Source organism: Pelobates fuscus, chromosome 9, assembly GCF_036172605.1.
Source record: "Pelobates fuscus isolate aPelFus1 chromosome 9, aPelFus1.pri, whole genome shotgun sequence".
Classification (NCBI taxonomy): Eukaryota; Metazoa; Chordata; class Amphibia; order Anura; family Pelobatidae; genus Pelobates; species Pelobates fuscus.
In genome coordinates, this window is record NC_086325.1 from 142,648,539 (window position 1) to 142,664,731 (window position 16,193).

General features: G+C 42.1%; 2 protein-coding genes across 8 annotated transcripts in view; one reads left to right on the forward strand and one right to left on the reverse strand.

Annotated features, from left to right (window-relative positions):
* NUP188 (nucleoporin 188) overlaps positions 1-9,959 on the forward strand; it is a 43,271-nt gene extending 33,312 nt beyond the window's left edge. Inside the window, exons 39-44 of one of the 2 annotated variants that reach the window (XM_063432633.1) lie at positions 4,808-4,882; positions 4,958-5,167; positions 5,816-5,947; positions 6,353-6,417; positions 8,657-8,786; positions 9,238-9,959. In XM_063432633.1, the coding sequence (XP_063288703.1) occupies positions 4,808-4,882; positions 4,958-5,167; positions 5,816-5,947; positions 6,353-6,417; positions 8,657-8,786; positions 9,238-9,399 (774 nt within the window). In that variant the 3' untranslated portion in view covers positions 9,400-9,959. The remainder of the gene's footprint in view (positions 1-4,807; positions 4,883-4,957; positions 5,168-5,815; positions 5,948-6,352; positions 6,418-8,656; positions 8,787-9,237) is intronic. The other variant, XM_063432635.1, reaches the window with a different exon arrangement.
* A 1,820-nt stretch (positions 9,960-11,779) lies between these two features.
* The window catches only part of SH3GLB2 (SH3 domain containing GRB2 like, endophilin B2), a 54,707-nt gene continuing 50,293 nt past the window's right edge, over positions 11,780-16,193 (reverse strand). For 2 of the 6 annotated variants that reach the window (XM_063432642.1, XM_063432638.1), the window contains 3 exons: positions 12,531-12,545; positions 12,223-12,445; positions 11,780-12,147 (listed from right to left, as the gene is read on the reverse strand). In XM_063432642.1, the coding sequence (XP_063288712.1) occupies positions 12,040-12,147; positions 12,223-12,445; positions 12,531-12,545 (346 nt within the window). In that variant the 3' untranslated portion in view covers positions 11,780-12,039. The remainder of the gene's footprint in view (positions 12,148-12,222; positions 12,446-12,530; positions 12,546-16,193) is intronic. The other 4 variants (XM_063432643.1, XM_063432639.1, XM_063432640.1 and 1 more) reach the window with 3 other exon arrangements.

A 16,193-nucleotide genomic window follows, 5' to 3' on the forward strand; every position in this document is an offset into this window, starting at 1 on the left:
AGTGATGTGTCAATGCATGGTGGGACCTTGTAGCTTTAGAGGTGTGACAGTCGTTGTCAAGTAAACCAGTTTCACTCAGCATTCAATTATCTGTTCAGGTAAACTAATGTATAAAGCGGATAAATTGTGTTCAGTGGGTGAACTAAAAGAAAATAATTACAGTCTGCTGTCAGCATTTCCCTTCATGCAGTGAGAGTATCTGTGAGCCACAATTTTATGAGTGCATGTTGGCACTTCAAAATGGTTGTCCAAATAATTTCCCATGATGCTCAACTGCTGTCTATGGTGTAGGTTGTGAAGTAATGGTGGAAGGAAGTATGGCCCCAGCTTCTGTAGAACTCTCATCGTGGTTTTTCAAGTCTTACAACTGGTAAAGCAGAATGGGAGGTTTAGCTCTTTTTTGCACCACTGTGTATTAATATAGAACGGGCTAACGTGGGTCTTAAAGGGACACTATATGCACCAGAACTACAGCTTATTGAATTTGTTCTGGTGAGTAGAATCATTACCTTCAGGCTTTTTGCTGTAAACACTGTCTTTCCAGAGAAAATGCAGTGTTTACATACAGCCTAGTGATAACTTCACTGGCCACTCCTCAGATGGCTGCTGCTTGTAATCTGTCTTGCCTAGTGTGCATCACAACATATCAGCATCTCCTCCCTGTGCATGCAGACACTGAACGTTCCTCATAGAGATTCATTGATGCAGGGCAGTGTTTGACTTGTGCTGGCTCTGCCCCTGATCTGCCTCCTTCACAGTCTCACTATATTTGGGGAGGCAAGAGAGGGCCCGGGGGGCTAGATGGTGACTTTTAACACTATAGGGTCAGAAATATGTTTGTGTTCCTGACCCTATTGTGTTCCTTTAAGGTTTAGAATAATACATCAAAAGCAAAAAAAAACTGTCTGTTAGCCTTTGTTGCTAGTCCCAACACAACCTAGTAATAGTCAGACACACACAATAGGAGGCATGTATGGGGGAAAGCGGTATTGTATGTCTTTCTGGTTATGAGATGTTATTCTTGTCCTCTGTTGCACAGCTCAGCAACCATAGAAAGGTGCGTATAGTGTCATTCTATTTAAAATACAAGTCTATTGGTATACAAATAACACTTTCAAGAAGCACAGGTTTAAAAAGTTCAAAACATGCTGGTTATTTACTACATTTCAAAATTAGGCTTAAATACTATCCTATATACCAAGAGAGAATTGTTCTCAATCAGCTCATTTTGCCTTCATTCTGCAATTTGGCTTTCCATTCACTATATTTTGCTGTTTAGTGAATAATTAGAGCTGGTTCTAGTCCTCCTCCTGTTTTGCTAGTATGTATTTCTGATCCGAGGCCAACCGTGCTTCATTGTCTTTGTATGTGCACTGCACAGAGATCATAAAGTTGAATCTGAATGTGACTTCTTTAAGGAATTTTGTGACCTGGCCGTATTCCAATTTATAGTCTGCTGAATTGAGTTGATTTTCATGGGCTTCACTGGCTTCTCCCACTTATTTAATGTAAGATTGTGGTTTATTATAGAATATACTGTTTTGGAATCTATTTTTAGGCATTTTTTATTTCTGTTCTATTTCCATTCATACTGTACATATCGGAGCAATTTAATGGGACCTTCTAAGCACCCGGACCGCTTAATCTAGTCTGAGTGTCATGGCCCTGTCTTTTTAACCATGCAACTGAAAACATTAACGTTTTACAGGAATGTCAACGATTTCATTGCAGGGTTAACACGTCTCTAGTGGCTGTCAAAAAGATTATAGGTCAAATGACTCCTAAATGTATTCAGTTGGCACAGTGCGCTGTTGTGTCATGCATGCGCACTAGATGATCTCAGCCAGGGAGAGAGAGCAACATAGAAACCAGCACACAGCGGAATGTAAAGACAATCTTTCCTGGAGAGGGGGTATAGGTAGGGAGACACTACTGTTAGGGATACAGATTTGTATCATCAACACTATAGTGTTCCTTTAAGTTAAAATTAATCATTTCAAAATATATAGGTTAATATAAAGATATTTTCAACGTTGGAATGTAGTGACATTTTTTTTAAATGCACCCTTCACTGTATTCGGTCCTATAACTAAACCACAATCTTGCACATGATCTGAAAATGTACGAGGAGCCTATGGAGCCCATCTTAATTGGGGAAATGAATTCAATACAGCAGATATATCTAACTTACTAGATCTACTAGAAAGTGACATACTGATGAAGTCTGGTTGGGAAGGAGACGTACCATCATTGACTTTCTATGGACTGGTGATGCCGTTTGAACTTTGTTCTCAATGTTGTTTTAGTTCTTTTTAAAAGTTTGAGTGTATTTTTTTTGTTATACCAATCAATGTGTATTTTAATAGAACTGCACTTTGTACACTTGCCTCTAGCATATCTTTTGGGTTGCTGATTCCCCCTTCATTAAAACAAACTAGTTTGGTGTTACTCCATGTAAAATACAAGTTTACAGGTTTCAAAAGAATACTTTTACAAGGTAAAGTGAAAAAAACAGCTTGGATTCACCAAGTAACTATGTGGGTATTAAAGGTACAGTATAGGGTCAGGACTCGGGAACAAAACCATGTATTCCTTACCCTATATTGTTAAAAACATCATCTAGCCCCCTTGTCCCTGCTCCCCCTAAATATAGTGAAATATTACCTTTATTCCAGTCTGCAGGTGCTGTCTCTGCCCCTGACCTGGCTACTTGGCTGACATCAAAAATGATGATCTGAGCCAATCACAATGCTTGCCCATAGGAAAGCATTGAAATGGTTGAGATTGTTCATTCTGAGGCGATAAGCCAAGGAGGTGGGGAGGGGGCAGAGCCAAACACTGCCCTGGCCAATCATCTCCTCATTGAAAAGCATTGAATCAATGGATCTCTGAGGAAAGTTCAGTGTCTGCATGCCGAGGGTGGAGACACTGCAGCACTGCCCCAGGAAAGCACCTCTAGTAGCCATCTGTGGAGAGGCCATTGAAGGTGTCCCTAGGCTGTAATGTAAACATTACTCTAAAAAGGCAGTGTTTACATAAAAAAAGCCTGCAGGGATTGACTATCACCAGAACTACATTAAGCTGTTCTGGTGACTATAGTGTGGTTTTATCATGCTTTGGAACTTCCTGGGTCAGTCCTGCAGGCTCTGTGTGTGACACATCATTATCAAGCCACCAACATTGAATATAATATTAACCCCTTAAGGACCGCTGACGGTTCAGGACCGTCAGCGGTAAAACGTGCGTTTGGACCGCTGACGGTCCTGAACCGTAATAACGGTTTTGGGCTACTTACCTGATCGCCGTCGGTCCCACGGCGGCGATCAGCTCTCCTCCCGGTCCAGGGGGGTTGCCTGTCTTCCCGGGCAATTCTACGTGCATATTTATGTAATATTTTTACCTAATTAAGTAATTTTAATGATTGCAATTTGAGGGACCTGCCTGCCAACCCAGGCCAAAAGTCCAGATAATTTAATTTGCTAGCACTGTGTTTAACCCTGTAACTTTCTATGACACCCTAAATCCTGTACATGGGGGTACTGTTTTACTCGGGAGACTTCGCTGAACACAAATATTAGTGTTTCAAAACAGTAAAACATATCACAGCGATGATATTGTCAGTGAAAGTGAAGTTTTTTGCATTTTTCACACACAAACAGCTCTTTCACTGAGGATATTATTGCTGTGATATATTTTACTGTTCTGATACACTAATATTTGTGTTCAGCGAAGTCTCCTGAGTATAACAGTACCCCACATGTAGAGGTTTTATAGTGTTTGTGAAAGTTACAGGGTCAAATATAAGGCTTGATTTTACTTTTTTTTTTTTTTATTGAAATTTGTCAGATTGGTTAGGTTGCCTTTGAGAGCGTATGGTAGCCAAGGAATGAGAATTAGCCCCATGATGGCATACCATTTGCAAAAGAAGACAACCCAAGGTATTGCAAATGGGGTATGTTCAGCTTTTTTTAGTAGCCACTTAGTCACAAACACCGGCCAAAGTTAGCGTTTTTGCATTTTTAACACACAAACAAATATAAATGCTAACTTTGGCCAGTGTTTGTGACTAGGTGGCTACTAAAAAAGACTGGACATACCCCATTTTGAATACCCTGGGTTGTCTACTTTAAAAAATATGTACATGTTAGGTGTGTTTCGGGGATTTATGACAGATAACGGTGTAACAATGTCACTATTGATACATTTAAAATATATATATATTGAAACAGCAATTTCCTACTTGTATTTATAGGCCTATAACTTGCAAAAAAAAGCAATAAAGCATGTAAACACTGGGTGTTTTTAAACTCGGGACAAAATTTTGAATCTATTTAGCAGTTTTTTTCATTAGCTTTTGTAGATAAGTAAAAGATTTTTCAAGTAAAAGTCCAAAAACATGTTTTTTTTTTTTTTTTTTTCACCATATATTATTTTTTTTTAAATACAATATATGACATAATTTATATACTGGTATGTAAAGAAAGCCCTTCTTGTCGTGAAAAAAACAATATATAACTTGTATGGGAACCGTAAATGAGAGAGCGGAAAATTACAGCTAAACACAAACACCACAAAAGTGTTAAAACTGCTCTGGTCCTTAACGTACAAACATCTCAAAAACAGGCCGGTCCTGAAGGGGTTAATAGTATAATCTGTTAACACTAAAACAAAAGGAAAAGCAAGGTCTCAAGGAAAACATCAGTATTCGCTATAAGTCCATATAGCTGCTTTATATTCTACAATGAATTTCAAGGTATACTGGGTGGTCCCTTAATTATTTTTATTTTACTCAAATCCCCTTTTGTAGGTGAACCTGTGTTATCTGTGCCAGTCATGCACCTCACTTTTACACAGCCGCAAAATGCTTCAGCATTACTTACAGGTGAGTGTGAGATTAAAGAGTTGGTTTGTGGTCAGACAGCGCTGTATTTCCTCACACAACTCATTCTGTCTGCAGATAAAGAATGGAGAAGCTGTCGCCCAGACGACCACTCCTCGTCCATTTCGTGGGCCTCAGACTCCTTCTAAACAGCCGACTGCTGAGACTGAGGCTCTGGAGTTTAAGGCCTTAAGATCTGTACAATACAGTCTCCTAAAGATCCTGAGCAAGACTCTAGCCTCTCTGAGAGCATTCACACCAGACCTCTGCCACATTCTGCAGGTCCAGGTAAATTAACTCTGTGTTACTGGAAGAACATCTTCACTTGGATACCACCAGAGTCACATATACACTGATCAAGAATTCTCAATAGAGCCAATACCTAGCTTTTCAGAGGACAAGTAAATGATAAGGAAGTAAAGACGAGGGAAAGATATAAACAAAAAAAGAATAAATGCATGTGAATCAATATATATTTTATCTGTACATTAGTCAGTCATAGTCAGCTGTACCTGAAGAGGATGATAAACTCTTACAGAGAATCATATTCTTTAATGCAAATAAGGGTTATATGGGAGGTCGGGGTGGTTGGACAGGAGGTGTAGGTGCGGGGTGTCAGATGTCATAGTGGCTGTATATAAGAAGGTGCATAGGTTTGTTTTAGAATAGACATTCGTGAACTATAGGAAGAATGACTGTATACGTGTATCAGAACGTGTGATGATTTAAAAAAGGGAAAGTTTAATTACCAGGCAAGCACAATTTACAGTGTATATATAGATACCCTCAAAAAAACGCTGCATTTCTATACATAGTGGGAAGCGGATAGAAAAACAAGATAATGTAGGATTTTTAAGTAAGTTAGAATGTTAGAGATGGGGCTGGTGTTCTTTGTTTAATGGTGACTTGCTTTGTTTTCTCTGGTCTCCTTCATAGCCGCTGGACCTAGCACAGTTCCATCTCCTCTTCTCTTTGAATTTCACAACTCCAGCCTTTGATACAGATGTTACACCCTCCTTTGGGACTCTTCTGGCCACAGTGAATGTGATGCTCAACATGCTGGGAGAGGTGAGACAACGCAAGCTGTCCATAAAGCATATTATTAAGAGTCCAAGGATTCTCTTGGGAGAATAGTTAGATTAACTTGTAATGACTGCCCTACCCTGTAATGTATCATTCCTGGTAAATAGAACCAGACAAGCTTTACTGATATTTATGAAGTGTGATGTGTGGGTCCTGCCTGCAAACGTGCAGTGTTTAAGTAGTGCCACTCAGAGCAGGACAGCTTGATAACCTGTCTAGAGTGGTATTGGGCAAGTGAATCACAAGGTTCAAAGAAGTGACTGATCCACAGTTCAGTGTGTCCTATGAGCGAAACAAGATGCTTGGGGTTTGTAATCTGAGATGATTTGTGGTAATGAATTTAAATTGGTATACTAACTGTTATTTAATATTTTTTGGGTAATCGATAAGAAGAAAGATCTGCCTATACTCCATCAACCTTCTTTCGCTACGGCTGAAGAAAACAAGAATATGAAGTGAGTTTCTAAACTTAGCAAACGGTGGAATTTAATGCCAATTGTTCCTTTATTGCTTGTTACAATATATTGCTAGTTATTCCAAATAAGTCAGTGACTGGGTCTAGTTCTTATTTGCACCCGTTGTTGACAATGAGATTACAAGTGCATTTATTAAGTGAACACTAGAATCCATCTGAGAGAGAGATTTCTCATGGTGAAACATAGCCGCTTCATGGATTGAAAAGTGAATATGCAAAATTTGCCTATTTGTTTTTTCAATTCACTGTTTGAAGTTTAATCTTTCCATAAATACAAGTGTAGTAATTGTAATGCCTGGGTGGTCCAGCTGCATTCAACACTCCATGCTTTGACAGAAACCAAGCAACAGAATTTTCTGCACTCTTGGTGTCTGCTGCAGCATCATGGGAGTTTTAGTCCACCTATGCTTATGGTTTAATACACCTTTTTTCTGTCACAGACTATTGACCTAAAATGTACAAACTTCTTCCAATAACTAGAAAGGAAACTTAGATCACTACCATGTACGCACACCTTAGTACGTCCACCTTGGAGTGGGGGGCACTCACCTATACTTCCCAATGGGAAGCTGACCTAGGAGAGGAACTTGAGGGAGTAGACTGGCAAGACATCTGGGAAGCCGCTGCGACCTCGTCTATATGTGTCTCCATGCAGGAACAAGCTTATAAGACCATGTTCAGGTGGTACACCACCCCAGTCAAACTCTGCAGAATGCATAAAATGTCCACGGACTTATGCTGGAGAGGTTGCGGCCATAAGGGAAACTATATACATATGTGGTGGGAATGCCCGACAGTTCAGCAATTCTGGAAACAAATAGCGGGGTTACTGAAAGATGTCTTTGGTAGAGAGATCAAACTAGACCCATGGGTTTTCCTTCTGGCCAGACCTCTGGAAGGCTGGTCCAGAACGGAACAGTTATTGATCCATAAAGTAAATCTGGCTGCTAGAAGAGCCCTGGCGCAAATGTGGCTACAAAGTGTTACTCCCCCAATTAATATTGTCCTGCAAAAGGTTAAGGATACGTTTCTTATGGACAAATTGACGGCTAAGGTTAGAGGCACGCTCTCAAAGTTTGAAAGGGTCTGGGCTCCATGGATAGATAGTGGAGTGGGCGATTAGGGGTGGGGGGGAGGGCTCATTCCCCCATTCCCCCACCTCTCCTAGAATGTCCGCACCTGTTACCCCACTCCATGCTTATCTCCAGCGGCGGGACTTTCAGGTTCCCACCGGGAGATATGCAAGCTGTACATGGTTCCATGGAAGTCACGCACCTTCTTATCGTCAAAATAGGATGCATCACAAGGATCTTGGGTACTGATATTTAACTGACTTGAAGGGTCCTAACGTCCCCTCTCCCCCCTCCCCCATTTCCTCCCAATACCACTCCCCCCCCCCCCCCCACCTAGACTCATCCTTAGATTGTTCCCCTATTTTATCGTCTCTCAGGTTACTTCCTATCTCTATCATTCTTTTTCCCTCTTGGACTTTGACTGGTTCCTCTATCCCTCAATATCTGTCGCTACATTATTCACCCTGTTTTCAGGGAGCTCCCAATGCTTGGGAATTAACATGGTTAGACGAAATCTCCACCGAGACTACCTTCGGCTAAGGGGCAGAATAGGGAGTTATACCTGCGTAAAACGTGGCTCAACATGAGCCGTGACCATGTTGTTCCGGTCAACACGAATCATACGATGGGACCAGTCGAATCTATCTCCTTCTTTCTTTTTTCTCTATTTTATATTTATCAAAAATATAGGTGGAGCACCTTGAACCAGTGTGGTCATTCGTGGCGGTTGTGCAAGCGTCAACTCCTATGTACCCTGCCGTGTATATCTTGTTGCTGTACTTTTACGCAAATTATATATCTATATACATGCCTGGATGTACTCACATGGGTTTATGTTAAATATTGTTATTGTTGCTTGTGATATTGACACCTTGTAATAAATAAAGAATTTAAAAAAAAAAAAAAAAAGAGAGGAAACTTAGCGTAGTTGTGATAGTGTACATAGTACATGGAAAACAATGCCCTACTCTACATGTAAATGGGTAACTGCGTGTCTGTGTAATTAGATCCATTCAGAGGGCTTGTTAACTAAAAATAAACTATTGCAGTTCTAAAGGTTACCCTGAAATGGTTTTAGGTCCTTACAATTTGCTGTTTAGTGAATTAACCTTTGAGTGAAAGACTATCTGTATCTCCTGTCTGTAGGTACCTGCAACTCTTCACCATGGAGAACTGTTTCTACTTGTTGATATCGCAAGCAGTGCGTTACCTGCGGGATCCATCTGTTAACTCCCGCGACAAGCAGCGCATGAAGCAGGAGCTCAGCTCTGAACTGGTGGGTAATATCTTCAATTTATTTAGCGTCGGTGTTAGATTTAACCTTTCTACCTAATTCATGGCCAATGCCCTATTTAAAAGTTGTTTAAATAGCTGCCTTAAACACATTGTGGCAAAGTATACTTTTCACTTTATCTTACTATAAATATGAAACATAAGGTTACCCAACATGTTTTCTCATGCAACCCTAACTAAAGGACAACTGGCCTATATCCACACCCCCATCCTCAATTATTTAAAGTTAAATTGTTAGTGAAACTGCTAAGTGGTGAAAGAAGTAACTTTGTATTAAAGGAACATGCTAGCTTTATGGATACCAACATGTATTTACCTGTCCGGCCAATGAGTGGCTTTAAAAACACAGTTGTGATTGATTTTGCTAATGGCTATATAAGGCTCGTTTCAAATGTCACGCCTGCTTCTCATGGGTTATTCATATCTCATTGCAGAGCACACTGCTGTCCAGCTTACATCGTTTCTTCCGAAGAGGTGGTCCTTCTTCACCTGCAGGAGGACATCTGCCTTCCCCACAGACAAGACCATTGACGTCTTCTGCACAGGAGCCTCTCATCCAGCTTGTGCAAGCATTTGTACAGCATGTACAGAGATAAACAAACAATATTCCACTGCAGCTGCTGCAATGGGTATAAATTAAATGGGTGTACAGACTGTGCCTCATCTCTCTAACTGGACAAAACCTAAGCTAAAATGTGTCCACAGGACCACAAGTTTACAACCACTGAGGAAGGACACAAAGCCTCGCCTTGTGTAGAGTGCCAATAATGCTGTTATGTATCTGCTCACATAAACATGGTTAGAATGTGTAAACCTTTCATTGCCCTGGAGCAGTGTGGTGATTGGCTACTTGCACTCAGTTACCCAGCATGCAGTGCATAACTAATTTGCTTGTGATTTTTTTTTTTTTTAGGATTATTATAAATTTGCTGAAGTTGGTAATGTTTCTAGTTTTGGAAGCAACTTTTTTTTGGAAACATATTTATACTGAACTTATAAGAAATCTGTTTACATAATATGTGTTTCAGATCTGTTCTTTGCGTCCCAATAGTGCAAAAGCAAAAATTCAGTCCTGCAGGAATGACTTTAAATTTATTAACATCTAATCAAACACATACAGGCAATAAATAACACATGAACCAAAAAAAAGAAACAAGACTTTTAGCAGATATGGTATGTTATGTGACTGACCCTCTGTCTGAAGAAATGCCACTTTAATAGTGTATGAGGTGTAAAACTGTGGGACAGGGACTGAATTTCCCATGATGCTCTACCATCCCTTAGGGACTGTAGGCAGTGAAAGAAAAATCTCCAACACTCAGGCAAATGGGATTTAAAGATGCGATGTCAGCCCTTCTGGCAGCTGAAGTGCCAGCGGCAGAAGAGGATGGCAGCACCTGCAATGGACCAGGCGTCGCTCCTCCCTGTAATCACGTCAGCCGGTGGGCGAGACGGATCCCGCCCGCTGAGGAAACCGCATGCGCAGCAATGCCACTCACTAGGTCTCCCCATAGGAAAGCATTGAAAAAGATTTTCAATGCTTTCATATGGGGAATTGAGCGACGCTGGAGGTCCTCACACAGCTTGAGGATGTCCAGCGACGCTCTAGCAAAGAAAATCTTTGCTATAAACGCAGAAGTGCCCTCTAGTGGCTGTCTAGTAGACAGCCACTAGAGGTGGAGTTAACACTACAATGATTTTTTTTGCATAGCCCTGCAAGTGTAATCACCTTTGCCTGCTCCTCCCTGCCACCAGACCCCCAGCATCTGTTACCATCTGGGGTCTTTGCAAATTCTGCAAAGTCCTCAGAGGGTGACAGTTCTGCTTTAAATCTAACTGCACCCCACCAGTCAACATGTGTATCTGTACTAATTGTTTTTCACACAAGTCTGTACTGTGATCTTGGTGAAAGCAAAAAGCAACCATAACTAACATACCTTTTAAAAATGTCCATTCCAAGTACTAGAATGCTCCCAGTATATAGTTTATGGGGCAAGGAAGTCCCTGCACATAGTGATAACTGCAGCAATTTGTAAAACCATACACATGTGCCGGTCAGTTCTCCTTTCAGATTGTTCTGGAGCCTACATGCATGCAGTTTCATTTCACAAAACTGTAAACGGATGGCAACAGCAACATATGGCTTGTATCGGTCATTTCAGCAATTCCACTAATTTGCTTTGATTAACAGAGCTGCTGGTGAGGGCAGACTGCCATAGACTAGAATGAAAGGTCTGCTATTTGATGGATTCTCATCCTAGTATGGGAATCTTTGCTGCTGCTTGCCTGTAGCCAAAGGACACTTTTTTTTTGTATTACCAAATGCATTAAAAAAAAAAAAATCCCTTCCAGTGTACACTTATCATACAACAGTAAAGTGGCAAATTCAGTCTAAATAATTCCAGTTACACAGCTCAGACTTGGCAAGGACAGGATAATTTAACTCCTTTACTGCCAAGGGGTTACATATGCACTAGACTTAAAACGCTTGGCAGTGTATTAAACAAAAGAAACTATTAACTTAGTTTAAAATGTTGCAAAGTGGTAGTGTTATCATATAAGAAATGGCTAAATAATTTGTTCTAGCACTGGCTTCGATGGGAACGTTATACCATACTGAACAATACAGGAATTCAGACGTAGCAGCAGAGCCACACCTATCCTCTGCCTAGTGCTGCTTTTCATCTGCATGCTACAAACATTTTAAAATATTCCCTGCAGTAGCCCCAACACGTTTGCTGTATTCAAACCCCTACCCAGTCAGTGGGATCATCAAAATCAGGACAGAAAATACTTTTTCTTAAAAATTCAGACAAACTTTGAAATCGAACATTGACTCCAACTCAAGCCAACAAAACCAATGCTGTTAATGTGTTTAAAAACCAAACAAACAAAAACGTTGAATGTGTAATGTTAGTGCAAGCATATTTGGTCACAGGGACTGCCATAGCACATGGGCTGCTGTATCAGCAGCAAATATGTCAAATAAGACATTGATTGGTGGAGGCCTTCAACAATTTAAATTCTAGAACAGCATAAAAAGCCCTTCTATGAATCTAAAGGTATAGCCCAGTGCTAACAGGGGGGGAGGTTAAAAAAAAAAAAAAATCAAGGACAAACGAGTGAATTGCAGAACTTTAGTCTATGGAACATGTGAAGCAGCCTCTGAGCAATGGATCAACCTTCCAGGACTGTTGGCTTTTTTTGAAGAACAATCTATGCTTTCAGGCATAAGCCTAGCTGAGAAGCTCCAGGTAAGTAACTGGTACCTTCCCTTTCTTGTTTCCTCGCTCGCCCACTAGCCAATCTGGGTCCATACCAGGGAGACTGTACACAGTGATGAACTGAAACGAAGAGAAGGCAGGCTTTAGCAACAGTCACAGAATCATGTGTAATTTATCCCAAATATATTCACTTACCTCATCTGCAGCAAGAGCCAGCTCGCTACTGTCTGCTGCTTCGTAATCATACAAAACACGAGCCTTCCTGGTTCCACTTGAAGGGGGCATCACTTCATCAGGGTTGAGGGCTCCTTCGGTGGGGTTAGGGCTGACCACTTGGAGCACAGAAAGTGTAGCAGGTGGTGGGGCACTGAAGGGGGGAGATGTAGCATCTGCATTAACCACAAATGGGCCAGGAAATCTATATAAAAGCCATAGAATCTTAGTATAAGAAGAAAATAGTTTTTGCACACTTGGCTCAAAGGCTGCCGAGAGAACATACTTACACATCATTTCTGGAACTGTCCGCAAAGGAGAATAAAAAAAAAAAATACATTGTTATTCATTCTTGGATGGGACAAAGCAGGACTTTAGATCTTCTCTCAAAACTTTTTTTGTATTCTTTATTTTTGTTGTGCAGGTGATTACAGAGCATAGTCATACGCCACAACAGCGTGCTTTTGGATTTAAACAGGATAAACAGTGACATGAAAAGGTTTTGCACATTTTTGTTGTAAAAGAAACATAGGTAAGACAGGCAAATATGTCTAGTCGAGTGTAAATTATTTGCATTGACTGCAATGGGTTATCACCAATAGCATTGTCGTCGTCAGGATGCCACAACAGCATGTTCAGACAGGTACATGTAGTGTGGGTAGTGGCATGTATTTTTTATATACTTAGGTTTGCGTGCATTGTATTACCAGACGGCCTGTACCACCACATCAACTGATACAGACGCAAGGTGTATGTGATAAAGAATGACATGGCAGGCAGAGTCCGGCACTTCTATGGAATTAGCCTAATATGGCTAGTGTGGCCTTGGTTTAGGGCAATAGGTGTGCCTGGTAACGGAGTCTCCAGGGGCCCAAGGCTGTACTAGCAGGTGGTTGTGGCATGAACGTTACGTTTGAGACACATGTAAGGGGGTCTCAGTGAGTTCCCTCATGTGGATAAGTAGGCTTGTGTGTCAAGCCTACATGTGTGAGTAGATAGATCCCCTTCCTGGGACGAGGTGGAGGTGTGGTGGCTTTCTTGTTTTGTTAGGGAGGGGAGTCTCTATTGTAGTTCTTGGTCTGGTCCCTTATTACTGCGGGTATCTTGTGGGTCTAAGTGGTGAGTCTGAAATGGGCACGACCGTATATAGCAAGTTATGTGTGGTGGAGGGGGCGTATTGAAACAGCAGCAAAAAAGATAGTAACATTAACATTTTGCGGTATCTTAGGTCTGAGTACAGGACCTAGTCAGCCTGTGGACCTGTTATGCAGTAGAGAGTCCAGTTACTAGAGCGGTGTTTTTCAGGTTTCTCCTCCGGCATGCAGTTTGCGTTGGGCCGAGCGAGGGGTGAACTCCTGGATGGTGGAGGGGTTTATACCCGCCAGACCCGTTGTGGCAAATCTCACTGGTCCGTGCAGGCTCAGGCGTTGCATATGTTGGTCCAGCTCCTGGAGAGTCGTTGCCCTGTATGTCTCGCCCTGATGGGTGAATGATATGGCTTTCGGGAACCCCCAACGATAAGGAATGTCCTTGGCCCTTAATGTCTGCAATAGTGGCTGTAGGGTCTTGCGCCATGCGATGGTGCCTCTGGTGAGGTCCAGGTACAGAGATAGGGTAGACCCCTCAAACACGGAGTGTGTCCTCAGGCAGCCGCCCGGATCGAGATCTTGTCTTGTAGCGATTGAAACCTGATGATCAGGTCTGCCGACGCCTCCGCTGGTGCGGTAGTTGGCTTCGATAGTCGGAACATGCCCTCAGTCTTGATCGCCTTGGCCTGTTTTGGCGGCAGCAGGTTATTAAGCAGGCGTCTTATATAGTGTGGTAAATCTGTCGGGCTCACAGAGTCTGGGATGCCCTGTAATTTCAAATTAGTGCGCCTCCTGGGCTTCCATTCTGTCCGCTGTGGCTTTTTGCCTCTGTTGTAGCTCCGCCAGTGCGTGTTCCACAGCCGTGAGCTGTGAGTCCTATGTGTCTGCCTTTACCTCCAGGAGGGTTATTTTTTGCACCGCTCCGTCTATGGCGACTTTATAATGGGCCATATTTGCCGCTATATTAGCTCTCAGTTCCGAGAGCATGTCCTTAAGTTGGGCAGCTGTGACCGGGTCACCGGCAGCTGGAGATCTGACTTTTGGCTCCAATGGCTGAATTTTCGAGGTCCCCACCCCAGGGATGTAAGAGAGATCTTCAGAGGAATATGAGGAACCTTCGTCTCCCGATGCCATTTTGTCCCATGTTTGTCATTGAGTGCCTCGCAGCATCTCACCGATATCATGGCAAAAGGGGCCTCTATCCGCCATATGTTTTTTTGTTTTTCCGACCCATCACACACGTATGTAGGTATGTGATAGCTTGGTGCCGGTTCCTGGCTCTTTTCCGTTCTTTTATTGCTGTAGTTTAGTTCAGAAGCCCTCTCAAAACTTTATTTATTTTTTATTATTTTTTTAATGTTAATTTATAAAACTGATCAGGCATTTGACCACAGAATGTCATCTAAATATATCATGCAGACACCTCTGCTTTTTAAAAAGGCAGAGACCGCTTTTGTCAGCCTCACGAAGCACCATAGAGCTGAAAGATGGGAAAATATTAATTTTCCACACAAACTGTACAGAGTTCTAGAATCTTGATGCTACCAGGATGTTCCAATAGGCATCTTTGAGATCTATAACTCCCATCCACTTGGGATGCCAAAGAACTCAAATTAGGACTAGTACAAAATTAATACAATATTGTAAAAGGGAAACTCCAGTGCCAGGAAAACAATCAGTTTTCCTGGCACTGCAGGTCCCCTCTCCCTCCCACCTCCCATCCCAGGTAGCTGAAGGGGTGAAAACCCCTTCAGGTCAGTTACCTGAGACCCCGCCGGCGGTGGTTTCGGGTCGGCGTCGCACCTCCCTGTAATCACGTCAGCCGGTGGGCGAGACCGATCCCGCCTGCCCGCTGAGGTAACCTAATGCGCATGCGCGGCAATGCCACGCACTAGGTCTCCCCATAGGAAAGCATTGAGAAAATCTTTGCTATAAACGCAGAAGTGCCCTCTAGTGGCTGTCTAGTAGACAGACACTAGAGGTGGAGTTAACACTACAATGATTACACTTGCAGGGTTAAGAGTAGTGGGAGTTGGCACCCAGCCCACTCCAATGAGCAGAAGTGGTCTAGGTGCCTGGAGTGTCCCTTTAAATTACGTACTGTGTGTGAAAGCAAAGCAAACTCGTAGTGAAGGCAATACTCACCTAAGGGAGCAGCTAAGATAGACAACAGAATGTTTATACAGTCTAAGATGCTGAGTACTTTGTAAACCCATTACCCCCCAATCAGTTATACATTTTTCAATTTCTCCAATAGCAAAATAATATAATGATCAGCTCTGTTTTGAAGGGACACTATAGTCACCCAGACCACTTCAGCTCAATAAAGTGGTCTGGGTGCCAGGTCCCCCAGGTATTAACCCTTTACATGTAAACATAGCAGTTTCAGAAAAACTACTATGTTTACATTAGTGGTTAATCCAACCTCCAGTGGCTGTCTTCCTGACAGCCGCTAGAGGCGCTTCTGCGAAGCTGGATGTGAAATTTGCATTCAGCGTGCAGAACGTCCATAGAAAAGCATTGAGAAATGCTTTCCTATGGACTGTTTGAATGCGCATTCCGCTCCACTAGGGAGCTATTGTCGGTGGGGGAGGAGAGGTCACCAGCGCCGGATTAAGGTAAGTAACTGAAGGGTTTTTAACCCCTTCAGCGCCAAGGGTGGGGGATTCAAAGGATGCTAGTGTCAGGAAAACAAGTTTGTTTTCCTGACACTATAGTGATCCTTTAATAATATAGAATGACAAAGTAAAAGTCTGAAATGTCTCCATTTACCTGCTAAGCAGAATTAGTTATTTCGTCTCATGTGGTTTGTGAGCGAGCGATTACCAACCCCTTATTTTGCCTTCCTTACAGGGTTTCAGGATG